The sequence below is a fragment of the Homalodisca vitripennis genome, chromosome 6 (assembly GCF_021130785.1).
Source record: "Homalodisca vitripennis isolate AUS2020 chromosome 6, UT_GWSS_2.1, whole genome shotgun sequence".
Taxonomy (NCBI): domain Eukaryota; kingdom Metazoa; phylum Arthropoda; class Insecta; order Hemiptera; family Cicadellidae; genus Homalodisca; species Homalodisca vitripennis.
In genome coordinates, this window is record NC_060212.1 from 86,952,234 (window position 1) to 86,973,374 (window position 21,141).

At 32.5% G+C, this 21,141-nt stretch overlaps 1 protein-coding gene across 7 annotated transcripts in view; it reads right to left on the minus strand.

The window, feature by feature from the left end:
- The window catches only part of LOC124364524 (serine/threonine-protein kinase Genghis Khan), an 89,531-nt gene that overhangs the window by 20,189 nt on the left and 48,201 nt on the right, over positions 1 to 21,141 (minus strand). For 4 of the 7 annotated variants that reach the window (XM_046820075.1, XM_046820074.1, XM_046820076.1 and 1 more), the window contains 7 exons: positions 20,415 to 20,521; positions 11,582 to 11,602; positions 10,287 to 10,322; positions 8,390 to 8,550; positions 2,418 to 2,667; positions 1,894 to 2,180; positions 51 to 194 (listed from right to left, as the gene is read on the minus strand). In XM_046820075.1, coding sequence (XP_046676031.1) covers positions 51 to 194; positions 1,894 to 2,180; positions 2,418 to 2,667; positions 8,390 to 8,550; positions 10,287 to 10,322; positions 11,582 to 11,602; positions 20,415 to 20,521 — 1,006 coding nt within the window. The remainder of the gene's footprint in view (positions 1 to 50; positions 195 to 1,893; positions 2,181 to 2,417; positions 2,668 to 8,389; positions 8,551 to 10,286; positions 10,323 to 11,581; positions 11,603 to 20,414; positions 20,522 to 21,141) is intronic. The other 3 variants (XM_046820079.1, XM_046820080.1, XM_046820078.1) reach the window with 2 other exon arrangements.

Here is a 21,141-nt window from a genome sequence, read left to right on the forward strand (position 1 = left end):
TACAACTACAGGAGATAAACAGAAATGGTACAGACGAAGACCCAACTCACCGTAGTGTTGGGGAGGTTATTGCGCTTCAGTATCCTGTGTAGCTCACTGAGAGCCACCACCCACTTGCTCTTCTCACTCTCCGTATCTGCCAGCATCAGTGTGTGGTTCTTCAGCCCCGGAGGGTCCATCAGCGACGTGGTTATCTGTACATATACAGTGATTACACAATACACTTTCTATACTTTTTCTATACAAATTTAAATCAATGTATTAATTGTGATACAGTTCATCCATTTCAACAGATTTCACAAACATAATCCTCTTTATTCCAAACCAGATCATCCATGTTCTTATATTCCAATAAATATTGCAATTCAGACAAAGATAACTGTAAAACTATTTAAATCACATTACATTAATACAGTAAAACCTCGATAATGCAAATTAATTGGAACTGGAGTGATCCGGATAAATGGAAATCCAGATAAACCACAATAGACTACAGATATCTTAGTGTAATTATTAGTCAATCATTCAGTCCTAGTTCTTTTCCTAGCAATCTCAATTATGTGGAATTCAAACATCTTTTCATAAAAGAAGATATTAAAAATCCAAAAAATTATACGCCAGTCTCAGTTTTACAATACCTGTCTTAAGTTATTTGAAAAGGATGCATTTCTTGAAATATATGATTTCTTGAGCCAAACAATGTATATGTTAATGAAAAATTTGATTTTAGAAAAGGACCCAACACCATAGGAGGAATTTCAAAATTGTTTGAGCTTTTGGATGGATCACAGACCAAAATGGATGGATATGTTCTGTGATCTGTTCAAGGCTTAGGCTGTGTTAACCATAATAATATTCTTGAACAATTATTTATTTACATATTTTCAAATGGAGCAATTAGCTGGATAAGGTCTTATTTGAGAAAAAGATACCAGTGAACAGTTATTTAAAAAAATAATAACAAAATTAAGTCAAGGTGGAAGAGAATAAAGATTGAATGAAGTGTCTCAAGACTCCATTTTGGTAGCTGTTATATTTTTGGTTTATTTTAATAATTTGCCAAAAAAGGTTTCTAGTGATTTAATATTATATGCAGATGATACAATATCAACCATAAAAGCTAGATCCATCAGTCATAGGTGGTTGGTCGAAGGATGCAGACGTATTGTGACCTTTATTCTGTAGTTGTTTTAATAATTAGTGTTGTGTTTTCTTTTTAATAAGTGCATGTTTTCGAGTTAGTGAAGTTGACACACAACATGGTAGTTGTGATTCCTGACTTATGCTTATCACAACGCTCAAGTATGATTTGTTTATTTTAACCTAGATTGTGTTAGATTAGTTTATTTACCTGAAGAAGATATCAGATTGAAGAGCTCAATCTGTAGTGTTTCTGATATTTTTAATACTGAATGATGGAAAATGTCCAAAAAAATACTTTTTCCTTTGTGTATTTTAATGTCAGCACAAAGTAATTTAACACCATAAAAAAATTCAAAATATATGATGCCTAACAAAATTATTTTTTACATGTGACAGAAGTAGAAAAAGGTTAGAAATTAAGGTTTTAGTAATCAAAAGGGAAAAAAACAGTTGACATCAGTTATTTCTTTGTTGTTGACATTTACTCCTGATTCTTACTTGTAATTTATATTTTCAGAACTGGTAAATGAACAGTTTAGAAAAAGTAAACACAACATACTTAAATGTAGAAAAAGTAAATCAAAGAATAGAAAATTAATGTTATTCTAGACAGTATTTTGTTTGTAAATTGAAGAAAATAAAAACATTTCAGTTCCTCAATTATATTAAAAAAAAAAAAAAAATACTGGACTTTCAACTCCTTCCAAGCTATCAATATTTCATACTCTAAATGTTATAAGTCAATCTTACCCTGAATATGCATGGTATGTCTTTTTTGGTGGCATGTATGACATCAGAGTCGCGCACACTGGAGACAGCAAACTCGTCGTCACGCATGTCCAGAACCTGACTGACATAGACGGATGGTAGTGCATTGCGGTCAGGCGAGATGTCGTACAGGAACAACTTGAAGTCACACACAACCACAAACTGCCGTACCCAGCCCTTCTTGACACCCCCGGTCTTGGGCACCTTGACATAGCCCTCGTATGCCGTGCCGATACCCCTCGTCGGGTCGATACCCAGTGGCCTCTTGGCTGCAACAGGAAAACATATCTCACTTTTTGGTCAATCTAGGTTGTTATACAAGATGCATCTCAATTGGGATCAGAAGTGGTCAGAACATAAAACTCTTGTACAGAATCATAGAAACAAAGAATGTATGAACTCCGATTAACCCTATGAGGATCAGATCAAATGACGTGTTTGTGTTGAACCTTTAAAATTACTTTTAAAGCACTGTATTCCATGAACTTTAGCCTGCATTTACTCACTTTGGTCGGGAGGCACGGGACAGACAGCGGGTACACGCTCGCAGCAGGCCATGTGACAGGCAAAGCCACACACCTCACATACCACACCTTGGCGGGTCAGCCCCACCATCAGCGAAGTACAGTGGTTACACTTTGTCGGTGAAGAGAAAGTGCGCACTAGAAACTGATGGTGCTTAGGTTTGGGTGGAAGGTGGGCATGGGAATGAGCGTGGTGATGAGAATGTATCGAATGATGATGACCGTGAGGATCCTGCAAACAGACATCAACTCCACATTAGTCACTTCCTTAAAACAAATACGATTGAAGTTAATTTAAGAACAATAACATTAATTCATGTTTTTGAAACAGATGGTAGTTGGTTAGATTCCACAAGAATTTCCCAAGTTAACAAAGCTTTTATGGAGTGATTTTTAATTTTCAAGAGAGCAATAGGGGATTTTAGCATTTAACAATAAATATTAAAATTGGTTTGCACAGCAATAATCTTAAAACAGATACTATACAGATGGTTTCAAAATTAACCTCCTTTATATTTAAGAACAATAAATTACATTGGTAGGATAATAAATCAAGGAGTTAACCCTTTAACGAGTATAGGTGTTTGTTACAAAATAGTATTGACGTTCCAGAACGTCATATTAAAAATCATGTGAAAATAGTAAGGACGTTCTAGAACGTCAATGAATTATGACTTATATTACAAGTACTAGCGCTTATATTTTTCCTCTATGGAAGAAATCCGCCCACTGTTCCTAACCTTAAATAACTGAGCGCAGTTTCCCGCGTAAATACTGTCAGCTGCTTTCAACTACAGGGCGGCTGTAAAGGTTTTCTCCGCACACGGATTCCCGCGATTTCTACTGTCACCAGCAATTGGCGCTAACAACTTCTACAGTCGCATTCTGTTGCTACGCTGTAAACATTCACTTTGTGCAGTTTCTTCTACAATGATGAAATAGTGTAGTTTATTGTTCTCAAGTCAGTTTCCTTTTGTGTTGTGAAATGGATCCAGAACGTAACTTACGTAGTGACGACATAAGAAGGGAGATATACAAGTGGAGTGAAGGAGATCAAATCTCAGACAATAACAATGACGTTTTAGGCTCCGACGATGAGAATGTGTTTGGTGATAGTGGGGATGAACAAGATGAAACCGCAGAAGATATCCTCGCTGCTTCTTACTTCGACAATGAACTTGACGTGGAGATACAAGAACCTGCATTACCAGTAAGTGAGTCTGATATTTGTCCAATTTGCCAATGTTGACTGTTTTGAACCAAAAGACTTTATATTTGATGATTCTAATTCTGGCCTACAAGTTGACTTTGAGGATAATATTGAAAAGGAAATAGATTTATTTCATAAACTGTTCGATTACGATTTAGTTTCGCACATTGCTTCTGAGACTAATAAGTATGCCCAGCAGCAAATGAAAAGTGAGGCAGGAATAAAAGAATTCTCCAAACTCAGACGCTGGACAGAAACAAACCCTGATGAGATGTATTGTTTTTTTGCGATTTTGCTTCTAATGCCCCATTGCAAGAAAAATTCACTAAAACTCTACTGGAGTACAGATCCACTCCTCAACACTCCCATATTCCCTCAGGTGTTCAGTCAGGATAGATTCCTATTGTTGCTTCGAGTATTACATCTTGACGACAATTCACTAGAGGCGGGGGGAGATAAATTATACAAAATCAGAACGGTTATCGAAACCCTACGGAGAAAATTTTTTGTAGCCTACTCTCCTAATAAGAACCTGGTCATCGATGAGAGCCTCATGCTATGGAAGGGTCGCCTGGGTTTCAAACAGTACATTCCGTCTAAACGCAAGCGGTTCGGAATAAAACTTTATGTATTGTGTGACAGCAGTTCAGGCATCGTCCTTGACTTTATTGTTTATACTGGCAAGACCACTGACTTGTTGAATGAAAACGAAGACGTCGGAGTGTCAGCAAAGGTTATCAGAACACTAATGCAACCCTACTTAGGACGTAACCATGTGTTGTACGTTGATAACTGGTACAGCAGTCCCGGCTTGTTCAACTGGCTTCTTGAAAATGAAACAGCAGCTTGTGGAACTGTAAGACAAAACCGGAAAGGTCTCCCTTGCTTACCCAAAAAAATGAATAAGGGAGATTGTGAAATTAGGAGCCAAAAACACATGCTTTGTGTAAAATGGTGTGAGCGCCGTAATGTAACAATGCTAACAACAATCCACAAGCATGAAATGATTCCTGTGACTAAGCTTGGAAAGACTGTAAACAAACCAAGCTCTGTCATAGAATATAATAGGGATATGGGAGCAGTCGACCGCTCTGACATGATGATATCTTTCAATGACAGTGCAAGGAAATCAAAGAAGTGGTACCGTAAATTATTTTTCCACTTGATTGATATGGTTGTTTTGAATACATACAACATGTTTGTTATCAAACAAAACAAGAAAAGTGGGTTTTGTGACTTTAGACTAAACCTCATCCGACAAATATTGGAAACACATCACACTCCAAGAGAAGGAAGGCTGGTAGCCGCGGCGCCGAGAGTCGTGCCGCCGCCAGCCGCTACCAGAGACCAACATACGCTCCACCTGACCGGCAGACACTTCCCCCACCCACTGCCGACGCCAGAAGGTCAGACACGGAAGACACAAAAGAGATGCTACGTCTGTTCTCATTCCTCAAGCAGAGAAAAGAAGAGGAAGGATACAACGTTTGAATGTAAAGAGTGTGGTGTGCCACTGTGTATATATCCATGTTTCGAGCACTTTCACACAAAAAACAAATTTTAGCCTTTGTATTTTCTCAACAAAAGTAAATGTTAGCTTTTTATAGTAATAATATCTGATTTTTATTAAAAAATAAAACAAAATTTTTCTTACTATTTTGGGAGTGTATTATGTTTCACATCCTTACTCCTATGAACAAATGATGTAGTGACGTTCCAGAACGTCATTACTCCTTAAAGGGTTAAATACATAATACAACATGCAATTTTTTTTTTCAAAATTACATATCAGGTACTTATTACCAAACCACATTTGAATGATGAAGATCTGTGAAACATATTGTTGTAGACAGCTTTCACTTTGTATCTTCTCTGAGTAAACAAGAAGTGCCGTCTTAAAAGGATCTAGAGGAGTCAGGGGTTTGAGAAAGTTTTACTATGGATGAGTAACTGGACTCACCTTACCAGTCTACTACCTTACTGGTGTGAAACTCAGTCATACTTCAGATAACAGAAATTAAAATTATCATATTAGAACTACAAAACTTTATAAGGTTACTAAAAAAAGATTAATAACCTCTTGTACCTAATGTGGCATTTATTATGTAATTTGCCAAAATTCATTACTCAGAAAACATATTTAATTATAATAAAATATTAAATGACTACTTCCAGTCTTTTAAGAGGTAAAACAATTATTGTTTGACATTGAAAGTTCAAGTGTAAAAATATTTTAATGTGTTTTATTGAAAAAAAAAACTAGTTTTAATTAAACATGTTTTATATATTACAAAATGAATTGTGATAAATTCAATAGCACAATAAAGATCTCTACCAAACACTTTCTATTTTTAAGTAGTTTTCAGAATTTACCTCGACTGAGTTGAGGAAAAAATTTAAAAAAAAGTTTCTACTTTGAAAACAAGGAAGAATAAGAAATCCATTTGTAGATATGAACTGGTTTACCAACATAGTTATGGATGCCATAGAGTGAGAAAAACCAATTCAGGGCTATAATTACGATGTAATAAAATTACAATTAAAACAACGATGATTAAGAATGTGACATGATTTCTCTGGATGTTGCAAAATGGTGTATTGAAATAGAATGACTCCATCTCAAAAACATTCTCAGTTTTATGGAATAAGATTCAAGACAGTATATAAGTACTCATATACTTACCATTCTAATGTCATATGACAAATAGAACACAATATATTGGAAAAAAATAGCAATGGAAATGATGGAAGAGTAATACTATCAGTGGTTGAGCTCTACAATATTTTAGCCAAGTTTACAAGCTATTAAGTTGGGTTACATGAACTAAACGCTGCCTCCTCTGTTATCTGTGAGATAATGTACAGAACAAACAGTAACAAACTAGTATTAGTCAGCTAGCCACACAATAGTGTTGTGTTCACATTACCAATCATCACTAGAATTATTCCAAACACAATTCCATGACTTGGATCCAAGTACGTGTATATGTGTTGAGGAATGCCTAAACAACACTGATTTTTATACATTTCAGCACATTCCCTGAAAACTTCAGTACATTCTCTGTTATCAAAGTAAAGAAGTTAAAGTTGGTATGACTGAGCAATATAGTTCTGAACACAGAAGCAGTACAGGACTGCAAGTCTCACCTGGATATGAAAAAAATGTGCACTCTATAAAATATCTATTAAATATATTCTATATGTTTTAACAGCTGTTCTTGAAGTTTGATGACAGTCTTGATATACTGACTAACAGTCTACTAAGAAACATTTTACATTAAAAAAATGGACTAGAAGGTATATTGAGCTAAATGTCAAATAACAAATAAGGCAGTTTTTGAAGTTATTATCTAGAACAATTAGCCCATTTTAGTCCTTACGGTCATCTTTTTTACTTGGTTAATCTTTAAACTAATTTTAAATTTAGGGTCTCTATTTTATAGATTTGTGTATGTAACATTTATTTTGTTTCTTTTTCATATGGTACATTAAGGAGATTCAGGTTAATATGACTTTAATTTGGTTCTTTTACATTTATACTTTATCTTAGTGTAATTTTCACGGAGGAGAATATGGATATGATTGAATAATTTTTATGTAGAACGTATGTGGATGCTCATATAGCATTGTTACTAGCTGAGCTTGAGTTTGGAAGTTAACTATACAGTATTAAAATACTAAGAAACAAAAACCACTGATGCACATGAAGTACTTAAAACTTTTAAAGCAGTTTAAAAGCTCCCATGTATAGCCCTCAAGAAACATACAAAGATAATTTGCAAGCAGGTGTTAACATTTAAAAATAGCCCTGCATCATTTCCTCTCTTCAAAAACATCTTCATACATAGACACTTTGGACAAAAAGGTTATATTACGCATGTTTTATTTGCCCTGCTTTAATTACTTATACTATTTGAAGTGCAACTTACATTATTTTATGTAAGAAGTCAAGTAGCAATCAGCGAGTCACTCTGTTGCTTTCTTATCTGTACGAATAATTGCTCCAAATAATGCTGCAATTAAAATATTCAAACCAAAGCAGCACAGTCTTTCTAGTAAAGCAACTGGTACATCACTCTTATTATTACATGATAACACACATTACTTTCTGGATAGTACTTGTACATGATAGGAACAATATGTTATCTGTGGTGTATACCAAAGAGCTAAATGAAACACCTGGTACCTGACCCAGACAGAGTGAAACATAATTATAACATTTTAGACAAGACAATAAAACATACCACACAAACCAAACTAATCACCACTTTCCAGACCTACACCTTGACATAAAATTAACAGATTCACCAGCAGACAACCAAAGATCTTTTAAATTATGTTGGGTTTTTTCTGACACGATTACTGTCTCCAATGGTACCTGACATAATCAACAACAAGTTCTTAGATTAATAGACTTGTATATTATTTTTTTTACAAAAAAGAAAGTTCAGGAAATTGAACTGAGATTCCAGTTGTGTTTTATTTATGCACGATATTTGTGACTGTCAAATTAGGACCATATCAAGGGTACATGACAAATTTTGGACGTTATTTAAAATTGGAAGTAAAAAAATATGAAGAATTAAATTTAGTATCATTAGAACTTGAAGTTTGCAAAGTTACATATCATTAACTCGATTGACTAGCGCTCTCCGCACACTATTTCTCTGAATATTGGTGACTAACGGTGACTCCTCTTGTTTGCGAGGGGAATGGTGACAAAAGTGACAAAGGAGGTACTCACTATACTAAGCTCGGACAAGTTGGACTTGCTGCTGGCGACGGAGGGTGCCCGGTTGTCCTCTATATCCCCCTCCTCACTCTCCACCGAGCCACCATGTCTCGTCGACGTCTCCTTCAGGAAATGGTCTAGATAGGACATCTGTGACGAGGGCCTCTCCAGGACTGCGCAAACACAGTAAGCCACCACAAAGAGCAGAACAAAGACACACAGCCAAATAGCACCACTGTTGTATTGGACATCACAAAAAACTATTGATTCCTACTTTATTTAACGAGAATCAGGCTTTTTCTGCATCACTTTGTACGCGATTGAAGAGTCTTAAAATATTTTCCTAGGCAAAAAATAATGTTCGTCATCAATCATTGAACTTATAATGGACGCCATAGATTGATTGAGTCACATTTTCTAGGGAAACGTCAATTTTAGTTATCATTAATCTTTCACTATTTAGACATAGAAAAAATTAGATTATCCACTCATTACATACCTACTTTAGTGTAGTAGGTAACCTACTTAACCTACTTCATAATCAATTAATTTTACTGTTTCTCAAAAATGGGGAAAGTCAGCAAGACGACTTCACAGTCAGCAGGAACTTTTATTACATTCCAACGTTTAGATGATGTACAAAACAGTGCAAATAAAGCTTGATACACAGTACAAGAAACTGTTTAACTAATTACGACTTTATACACCAATGATGAGAACTTTGAAATCCAATACAACAGTAGTGCCAGTTATAACAGCACCCATAGCCAAAACTTAACACAAAGCCTCCCAGAGGTTCCTTGCAAGTGAAAGCGCTAATACCGTTTGTATTACACAAAACCATAATATATCACGATATACACAAACATGAAGGTACCATAGCATACTTATTCTGAAAACCAGACATTAAACAAATCAAAAGATCTCTTTCAGTCCAAAAAGTGTTTTCATAAATGAGTAGTGGTTGAACTGAATTGTTAAAGCCAAAATTTAAACTGAAACTTTACAATTAAATGGCCATAAAAGTGGGAAATTTAAATTTATTTTTGGTAAGTCAAATGTTTAAATTAAAATACATTGCTATTACTGCTATTGTAGATGTATTGAATAATAAATTCTTAATTTCAATATTCATGCGAAAAATATAAGTACTAGTTTAATTACTCTTCATTACAATTGTTAAATTTACATGCAAAATGCATTGTTTGTAGAATTCTTGTCTCAACACACATAAAAATACAGCACTTTGAAGAAAAAATAAGAAAATAAAACCATAGTATCTTACTTACAAACCAAAATGGACAAAATTAAGTGAATACAAACATCAACTACAGACATCCAAAAATGCAAGTTATTTCGTAGTATATTGATAAAAAATGTATAATTTAATACCAGCAGATCAGTAATGGCCTTCATACGTATAATGTGCTGTCAGAATATAATAATATGGCACACAGAGCCTAACGTATAACAACGAGTATAATACTTGGATTATATTCAAAAGTTGGAATACTGAAACGAAATATTATTTATTTATATGAATTATCGATGTATAGCAAACAGAATCAAATTCTGTATGTTTATGCATTCAAAATTTTAAGTAAACCCTAACAATTTCCGGGCATTCCAAATATACCAAGAATTTAACATGAAACCTGGAAATCGCTCTCACTTGTTTTAATAAAAGAAAAGGCACCGCTTGATTAAAAATGAAATAAAGTAAAGTAAACTCGACAAACAGTACAAAATTTCAAAATGCAAAAAACTGTCTGAAAAAGATTAACATGAGTTATATAATTTTTCATTACTTTTATGATACAAAATTAAATCAAAGAGGAAATAACATGCTGCATGGCACATCTCATAAAATAAGCAGTTAGAGAACATGCTAAAATACAGTTTAACATACTCCGCAAGTGTTGGGAAGCTAATCGGATTTCAACACCTGTAATTTATTCCAACCATTATTTTTGGTACACATTGGAATTTAGAAACTCTTCAATACAAATAAGGAACTCCAAAAATACCAAAGACTAATAGTAATCTCGTCTATTTTTTATTAAATAGACTCTAATAGCCTTTTATTAAAAGAGTGATGAAATGTACAGTCAACTTCCTATTATAAAAAAATTGTTAGTAGTTAATGAGACGATAATTACAAAACAACGAATTTGTCCAAGAACAATGAAAGAGCATACAATATAGATATGAGCTTTATTAATTAAACTTGTACGAAACTCAAATGTCCTTAATTCTCCCTTTGTCTCAATTTAGGGCAGGGCAAGTGATTTACCTACAGTGGGATATTTTAACAAAAGTGTTGGTATCAGTGGCCATTAATCCTGTGCTAGTGAAACACAATAGAAACCGCCAGTAGTCAGATACAGACATTTTTAATTTTTGTAAAAAAATATTTTAGACTGCTAAAAATGAAACTGCTGAAAAAAGTACTACGCATATGCAGTGTATGAAAGATATAATTTGAAATGGTTCACCATTGGTGAGCAGTTGCAGAAAGAAAGACATTCACCAAATGTGTAGCACGTCAATGACATCTCATCAAGTTGACATTGTCAGAGCTGTTTAAAATAATAAATAGAGAAAAATGGCATTTCACGTCCATGATTTTGTGTACAATTACCAGGTACTGTTTACAAACTATTATTCACCATAAGTTTGATAAGTCTACAAAAAGTAGAAAGTTGACTGTACAGAAAACATTACAACATTTTAGCCTTACTTGTTTAGATAAAACACTTCTACTAAAAATTACAATATAATGTAAAATGTATTAAACAAATACACCTTTTCACTCCGAAAATAAACAAAAATTCCATTATTTGTCACAGAAGGCTTGTGGAAAACAAATTATAGAACTTCAAATTTTAAACGATATTAATTAGAGCATACTAGTGAAAAAGTATTTTACACAATATGTTTTACATTTAAAACTTAAAGAGATTCATTTGGATATTCAACAATGATAATTACAAAGGTGCATTTCAATAAGATAAAATCCGAAGATGAAAGGTTTTCACTTCTCAACCAATACCTAACCCTATATCAAGTGCGATAGCAACATCTACTATCGAATTTAGTCTACCAAAGTGTAAAACTTGGTTTAGTACTCTTTGAAATGTTAATAGCAAATCTAAATTTTGCACAGAAACAATAATTGCTTTGAACAACTTCGAACTTGCTTACCATTTACAACATCACCGAATGCTGCACAGAAAAAGAAGTACATTAATAATATTATTGTAATAGACAATAACAACAATTTCCAAGAAACCCTTTAAACAGAACAGTATACCACAACACCAATACAACCAAATTTAATACCATACCAACTTTCATGCAACACCACGATTTGACCCTTGTAAATAAGAAAAAACTTTTAAAGTAAAATCCTAGCTTATAACTTAACTTAAGATGTACTATTCTTATTTATAATATTTGGTGTGTGTTCAAATTGCTAAATCACACAATTAAAAAGTGTATTATTAAAAGCTTCCAAGGCACACAAACAGCTACATGATGTAACTTATATATTAATAAAACACTCCAAAAGTACATTTTAACATGGTTACAAAATGTGTATATATATTATTAGCTTCTATGATTATTTATGCAGCCCATTTTCACACAGTGGAAGTATTTAAATTGTATATTTAAACGTGACTGTACATAGAATAATCAAATTATTTTCCTTTTGTCTAGCAGCTGCTTCCTTTATCCTAAATTTTTTAACATTAAAAGCAGGTACATTTACCTTGATCAGTTAAAAATATTTTATATTAACGTTTATGTAGAGTAGAGTTGCATTCCCCACTTGTAAAAGGAACTCAAAGAAAATCACAAGAGTTTCAACTATATACACTTTAACAACAAAATACAAAAACCTTAGCCTCGGGTTGGGCCAAAGACGTAATAAGTTTAAAATAACAGTTAATATTGTTATTATGATTGATAACGAAACAACAGCTCAAGTATTGTAGAAATGGCAATGAAAAAACTGACCTAACCACCTCATTGTGAAGAGATTCAAATGTCATGCACTAAAAACAGCAAAGGCTTGAAGGATGTGAGTGTGCACTAAAATTGATTCCTGTTACGTTTAATGGTTTATGGTTTGTTACTCTATTTATATTTTATTGCTTGTTTTGCTTATATTATTTATTGCACGTAATTAAAAAATAAATGTCAAAAATTAGTTAATAGGGAGATATTTGTATGGGTATTTTATGTATCTACAGAGTTAACCATATAATAGATAAATATACTCGTATACATATTTCTATTTGTGATTCATCTCATTGTGAAATGTAAATTGTGATACAATCAGGAAAAAATATTGTATTATGGTTGTGGAATTTTCTAGTTCAGAAATATAACTTTATAAATAATTAAAAAATCAAATTAATAATTTTTTGAATGTATACATAAATCTTCACAAGACTGCCAGAAATTCTTAGCAAAAGACATTAGATTAAATGGTATTTTAGATTTGTACATTAAGTTTCTGCTTTAGTATGATCTATCTTAACACCAAAAAATAAACTGTTTTCATTTTCACGATTACTTCTACAGAAAATAAAAAATGTTATATACTAATTCAAATTTGGGTAATTAACACGTATATAATTATTTATTAACATTTTGTTACTAAGTGGTTATAACATTGTTATTAACTTTTCTTACTTAATTTTACCAGTTAAAAGAGGATAATAATTATTCATGATTTATTGTTGGTGCGACACACAATCCAGTTTGCATCCCAACCTCCATAATTACCTTTACCTTTAGGCATTCCTGCACATTCATGGCACTTTTATGAATTGTACTTTTAAAAAATATTTCGAAAATATAGTGATATTCATATTCCATGTTTAAAACAAATCAAAGAAATGGATTTCACAACCGTTCATCTACGAATTACTAATATTGTTTCTATATGTTTTATGGTTTTTGTTATAACTATTATTTATAAAATTTGATATAAACATCAAAAGCAATTTAACTATATTTCTATCAATAATGAAGATCACATAGTTTTGGCAATTAATGGTTATGCACCTAAAGAACAAGCAATGTCTTTTCAATCTCTTATAGTGTGAAATATGAACAAATTGACTTGATTGGGACACAACTAGAAATTCTACGAGATATATCATGTTAGCTAACTTTTCCTTCTTTGTTGGTTCATGCCATGATGTCATTCATTACCTGTTGAAAAATAAAATTTGTTCTGGAAGTCATTTATTTTGGCAGATTGTTTGTTTACTTGTTTATCGGCTAGTGAACATAAATTGTATTGTGTTTACTTGATAATTTATAGTGTAACATCATAACTACATGACATTTTGCATCTGATATGCATATTTACTCACAAATAATTCTTTCCAAAGATTAACATCTTCCATTTAAGTATAAATATATCTTATACTTAAAATGGAAGATTAAGAAATGAACTAAATTGACACCTTTTAGTCTGCCAATAAAAAGTTAAATGTCTGCCACACAGAGGGTTAAGAACAACAATCAAAACTTCTTATATGTATTACTGATTACAGTTACAGTTGAAAAATGCACATTAGAATTAAATAACAAACGTACCACAAATGTATCATTGGTTATGTTCTTTACTGACAACGGACGACTTCAAAGGATAACAGGATTATTAAGAATATTTGCCATCGTTAAGCATTACCAAAAACTGGAAGATGAAACTTTAAGAATTAGCATTAGGTATCTTTAAGCATGAAAAAGTTAACAACTGCTTGACATCAGCAAGCTCAGGACGGTTTCACGACAAAGTATATTGTTTACCTGATCAATGACATGTGTTAGGACTTTTTCCACCTGAAGAAAAGAGGAGACATCAGTTCTTAAAATATTTATGAATTTATTGTTATATAACAACTGCAATATACTGTAATGCAGAACTTAACAATCCCGTTATTCTTCTACTACTAATGACATTTACAGTAGGACAGAGGGGAAATGTCACTACTTTCACGTAACTGTCAAACTGATTTCCTTAGTTAAATCTTGCTGATTTCCTTTAAATTTGTTTTCCTTTCTGACCAGCCCCCTACTCCAAGTACATCGAAAAGCGATTAGCTTTACAATTATACCTTCGCAATAATGGTTTATTTTTTCAAGGATAGTAATAAAAATGTATGACAATTTTAAAATAACCTGGAACATCTGTGGATGAATAATGATGTAGATCACTCTCCAAGATCGGATTAACAAGACACACTTAAACTTTTGATGTCACTTGAACACAAACATTTAAACACCCACTTCTGGTAAGGTTCTGTTTCATCTTTATCAGTCATAAATCGCTTGCTCCACTTTAGAAATATACAATTTAAAAACACAGCAAACAGGTCCCCACTTGCTCGTTTTCTGAAAAAACCCACTACGAGACATTTAGACAGTGTTAAATGAAAACAAACAACTCATCTAGACGGTTGACACCAAACCGTTTCACTGCAACAAAAACAAAACGGCAGTGTAGCGCTGACAGTGGGTTAGAGCGAGGTTAGAGCGGGGCGGGGGCGGGGGGCCGGACACACTCTACATTACCAGACATGGTGGCCGGGCGGGGCAGTGACACTCAGAAATACATTCGAATAAGCAGCAGGAGCAAGCCCCACAGACAGCTAGTGACGCCGATAAACAGGGGCATTTTGTCTACAAATAAAACAACACATCAACGGCCGAACTGTCAAACTCTCAACGAGATCCGCTTTCAATTTGTAGAAAATTTGTTGAAAATATTTTGGAGGCAGTAAAAGTTACGTAATGTAAAATAATTAACATTGAACATAAACATTCTATGAATATCTAAAACTAAAAGACACAGAAAGTGAACATTTTGACTTTATGACTAGAAGAAAGAAATACATATTGTGGTATTGAAAAACAAAGTGTTTTCTTGTTAAATTTGTATAATTATTAGTAAACATGTCTCTAACTAATTATTTACATTTTGGATTTCTAATTTTTTTAAGAACTGACAAAATTCAGACTATTCCTTTCTCTCTACATGAGTTATTTATAAAACCTAGAGGCAAAAAATATTCCACTAGTGTACTTGTCTTTAGTTTAGTTCCTATATCTAACGAAGAAGAGGAATAACCTTCTAATCTGATAAAGGTAAGCTTGTTCTTCCTATCCTACCAAAACTCCCATGTTAAGATCTGGCATTTGACTTCTACCTTAATGAAGAAAAACAATAATTCAGAGTTTTATATGAAAAAATATTTAATTATAGTAAAATACTTGCCTTTTAGTAATAATCCAGAATTTTTGTTTAGTCTTATGGTTTAGATTTATGACAGGCAAGAATTCTGGATGTTGACTGAAGGCACTCTACTATAATTTGTATAACAATTCTGTGGATAAAAACAATAATGGATTATAATTAAAATATTTACATCTACTTACTATCTCAGAATCAATTTTCAGCATTGGCGAATAAATTCTAAAGCCTGTAGCACCACACCACTTGCAATCTAGTGCCAGCGCTTATTCCAATCCTCTAAACACTTCTCAAACTCGATCTTCGGGATAGCCGACTCTTTCAACGATACACTTTTAATGTTTACTATGCTTGTAAAACGAACGCACTTCAAGGTTCTCTTTATTTTTGGAACTTTTTGGACTTTATAAACAGTCACACAAAGCCATGCCTGGAGAATATGGAGGCTAGGACATTGTTACAGTACTGTTATTGGCCAAAAGTTCACGAAGTAACATTGAAGTGTGAGCAAATGCATTGTCATGCTGAAAAGCCCTGAATTATTTTGCCACAAATCCGGGCATTATTTTTTTTGGATTACTTCATGAAAACAGTGTTGAACTTGCAGGTAGTACTCCTTATTAACCGCTTGATCTTGTGGCAAGAATTTATGATGCACTATGCCATTAAAATCGAAGAACACAGTGAGCATAACTTCCACATTCTACTGCACTTGACGGGTCTTTTTCAGTCTTGGTGATCCAGAATGCCTCCACTGGGGTTTGATCCTTAGTTTCATAAACCCATGTTTTGTCACCTGTTATAATACGTTTCAGTAATTCTGCATCGTCGTTTGACTTCATTATATAACTCCTGAGCACTTCCATTCAACGCTGTTTTGTTCAAAATTTAACAATTTTGGAACAAATTTTACTGCAACAGGTTTTATACCCAAAACATTCAAAAAAATTTCATGACTTGAGTCAATTGATATGCCAACATCATCAGTGATTTCTCTAATCGTATACAGTAATTGTCCATAATCATTTATTCCACTTTCTTTATTTTTGGATTTTTCACTTTATTCATCGGTTGTTGATGTGCTGTGTGCGTCCAGAGCGTTTGTCATCTTCAATGTTTTCACAGCTATCTTTGAAACATTTATAACACTCATAAACCCTTGTTTTACTCACAGCAGACTCATCATAGGCCTTTGTTAACATTTCCCATACTTTATTTCATTTTTCACTCAAAATTTGATACAAATTCTGTGATCCATTTATTGTACATACAAAAATTACGGAGTTCATAAAACATGTCTACCTTAGCAGCTGTTATTGAAGAAGTAAACAATGAATATAGCTGAAAATTGTATTACCTCTGAAGCATAAGTACCATTAAGAAAAAAATCTTGACATTCGGACTCTCCAAACTCACCAAATTTAAAAGGTCCCATTACTTTTAGAAAACACCTCAAATATCTATAGGAAATAAAAAATAAGTAGTGCTAGAAAAATGAAAAGCTCAATAAAGTGATATACAATTTTAAGATACTAGCGCAGTCTGTTGAGTAAATTACGAAAGTTTAAGAAGGTAACAATGAATGCAGATCTTTGTTAAAATTCTAAGTTGCCTGGTAAATATACTGCTGCATTCTGCCAGACATCATCAGGAGGCAATACTATAAACAGTACAGTGTAACAAGTCCAGATTATAATACAGGCCAAGAGTCCCAATACTGTGATGTCACAAGACCCGTCAGAGTACTCCGCTTTCTTTCAATGGGAATAACCGGGCGCTTTACCTTACAATTGTTAATACTTTAGTTTTTCTTTTGCAATTGTAGACAATTAAACCATAATAGCTAGAGAACATTTGACCTTTTTAACTGTAGTTTGGTTATTAAAATATGTTATATTTGCACATTAAATTTTTAAGTGACATACATACTTTGTAAACCTTTACACAACAGAGTTTGTAGCACACAACTAATAAGACATGTTTTGCGCCCTTAAAATCAATGATCTATTATAAATACATAAGGAGTATACGGCCGGCCTGGCGGATAGTGTGATGTATCGACTGGTGGTGTGGGGAAGCACTCTGGCCTGTACTATAGTCTGGCCTTGGCTGTGACGAGCTGAGCTTGTCACTGAGCCGCAAGGTCTGGCCAATGCGTAACAAGATATCTTGTTTGTAGGGTTTAACACCTTACACTAGTTTCTGTGAGAAGGTGAAGGTAATCCTCACGTTTGGTTACTCAACACTCATATGTGTCCAAACCTGACTTTATTCAAAACTCACTGATCAAATCGCAAGCATTTAAAATATTTCACACTTGCATTAGAATATTATAGTAATTTAAAAGATAAAAATCTTACAGTAAATCTTTTTTTAAATAATCAAATCTCAAAAATGTATTTCAATAACCCACAAGTTGGTGAGCATGTTCACAAAATTCTTTCTTTATTATTGAAACTAACTAGTTTTGTAATAGTATGTGCAAATATGATCTTTAAATACACCTTAAATACTGCCACCCTGCTTTATAAACTATCATTTCATAATTATTGTTTTTTTTTTCTTCTCAAAAGCAACCTGAAACTTTTGACAGGAGCAATGAAAAGAAGTAACAGAGGTCTCTGTGCGTTCTCTAGCAGTGTTGCCAATAGGAGGAAGATGATTTTTTCCTTTAACGAACTATTCCTAATATAAATAACAGTTCCAGAAACTTTTTAGACTATAACATGTATTTTCCTATTCTCAACAAGGAGTAAGATCTACCATAAGCAATAAAGTTCCAGGAAAGTCACAGTATTGCGGTAACTTTTAACAGCTCTGTTCTGCCTCACCTGAGCTCCATCAGCGACATCTTAACAATTCTGTACATGCTTCAACCTGTTTCAAGGGTACCAAGCACCATTTTAACTATGATAGGCTACGTCAGGATATCTAAAATATTTATAACCATGTCATGCAAACTACTGATCACATGCAAGCCAATTTACAAAGCTAATATACAGCAGTGGAAATGTCAGGTAACAGTTTTAAGGCAAAAATGACTAGATGTAAGGCAAAAAATCAATGTATAAATATTTATATTGAAATAAGCATTTGAAAACACTCAAGTGGGTATTTGCAGAAAATCTGAATTACTCTCAAAACGTTTTTACATTGTTTATATCAATAGTATACTATGAACCTATAAACTTTCAAACAAAAACAATCTATTTGCTCAAAAGATTTTTCAACCTGAAACATTAAAAGATTTTATTAAATTAAGAGAAAACAAGCTAAGTTAAAACTTTATAGCTTTCCAACATCTAACTATTATTTTTTTAAATTAAAAATGAAACATTTACACAATATTTATTGTATGATCTCAACTTAAAACTCCATTCAAATTTTGACTATTATAACATAACTAACCAACAAAATTTTGATTGTTAATTCTCCTACTAATCCTCAAAACTAAAAAATTATTTATAGTAGAAAGTAAGTTCTTGTATTTTTAATGAAAATTTCACAATTTAAGCAAATTTTTCATTCATTTTTCTATCCATAACCAGCCTTTTATTATTAATGCTCAATTAACTATCCTAATGATTTCCCAACTTCTTAGTGACTTTTAGTGAACTAACAACACAATACTAACCCTAATCATGGTTATATACAGATTTCTATTCTATCTATTCTGTACTCGAAAATACATTAACTTTTAAACTGAAATAACGTTCTATACAAATAATAATAATGTGTTACTGTATAATGGACAAATAAGATTTATCTATAACATTTATATTCCTTTATTCATGAAAGTAGATCGATATTTAAGAAATAATATGTGTTATTTTGTATTGCCATTTGTACTGCTTACAGACAATAAAAGTTATAAAACATTCAATGTCTTTAAATTTAAAATTAATTTAGCATACATGTTCATTACAAAGTCCAACAAGTACTTTTTTAAAGTTATTGTATATTAGGTTGAATATATCAGAATTGTACTGAAAAAATTATATTTTTTTAATAAAAATTGTGGAAAATTAAGTAAAAGCTCATACAATAACTAAAACATATCAAAATGTCTGTTTCAGGTTTATTATTCAAATATACATGTCAACAGACTTCTTAACATTTTTGCTTAGATTTTTCTATTTTTGCTGTTATTTGAAAGTAGAAGAACACAGTTTAACTCTTCCAAACCTTAGACAGCTGAAATAGTAAATATTATGTTACACCCACCCTCTAAAATAAATATATTAATTTTTTAATTGATTTGAAATCAATTCAACACGCATTAAAAAAATGTGTAAAATATGATATACCAAACTTTACTCAGGACCGATTTAATAGCAAGTTAAATGTAGTAAATTTTAGAGCCAATCAATATTCACTTGATGCAGTACATTGTACACTCACATTAAAAATAATTATGAGTTCAAATTTTAATATGAGTCCATCCATCTATAAAACATGCCTAGATAAATTTAGTATTTCATTTATCAATTTATAGACATTGTCCGATTGAGAGAGTTCATGTACCACATACAACCCCCAAAAAAGACAATATCTTTTCACGGATAATAATAATCTTTATGAACAGAAAATACTTTAATTTAGTAACAAAATAAGTTACTGAAATTAGAAGTTCAGTTTGAAAGTTATTCACACATTTAACTCATTAAGAAATCTAAGTACTGTGTGAATTTAACATTATTGCACTGTATATGCTGTGTACAAGCTACTAGTGTAGGCCTATAATGAACATTGGAGTATACTCACATCCTTCTCCTGAGTCCAGCCGACTCTGCAGCTCCTTGATCTGCATCTCCTTCCGCTTCAACTCGTGGGTCATGCTGTCATACCGTTGCCGGAAATCACGGAGCTCCCTTAAACATGCAAATTTTTAATAATCTCCATTGTGGTATATTAATTTAATTAAATGGTTGGCACTTTTTAAATTTTTTCAAGTGGTTCAGGTACAGAGAAGGATCAAATATCCATATTAAAACACAATGCTTAAGTCTGCTGTAATTTTGTAATGCAGACCTTTGAAGACTACATATGGTGAAGGTTACTGTGACACACACACAGTATATAATATAATGATCATTCGTTCTATGTCAATAAACCCATTACAGAACCAACAGACTTGTATTGCACAGGTACGGTCGTTTTAAACATAATTTAAACCATGATTCTGGAATACATCAGATATGTTGATCTAACATGTAACACTCAGTTGATTAAAGATAACTGCTTATATTCTAAAAAATAAATCAATAACAAAAGCATATAATGAGTAAATAGAAAAATATACTTCTAAAATTTTAAACTCAAAAACAGTACACTTGTAACTATTTTTTATAAAAATACGATCTTAATTGGGTTAACATATTCAAAGTAATGAATTTTTTAAGTTGTAGTTTAGTTCAAAAGTACCAAAAATAGTAATTTTATTGTTATTAAAAAAAATTGGAAGTTATTGTTTGTAAATAATTTCCTTTAT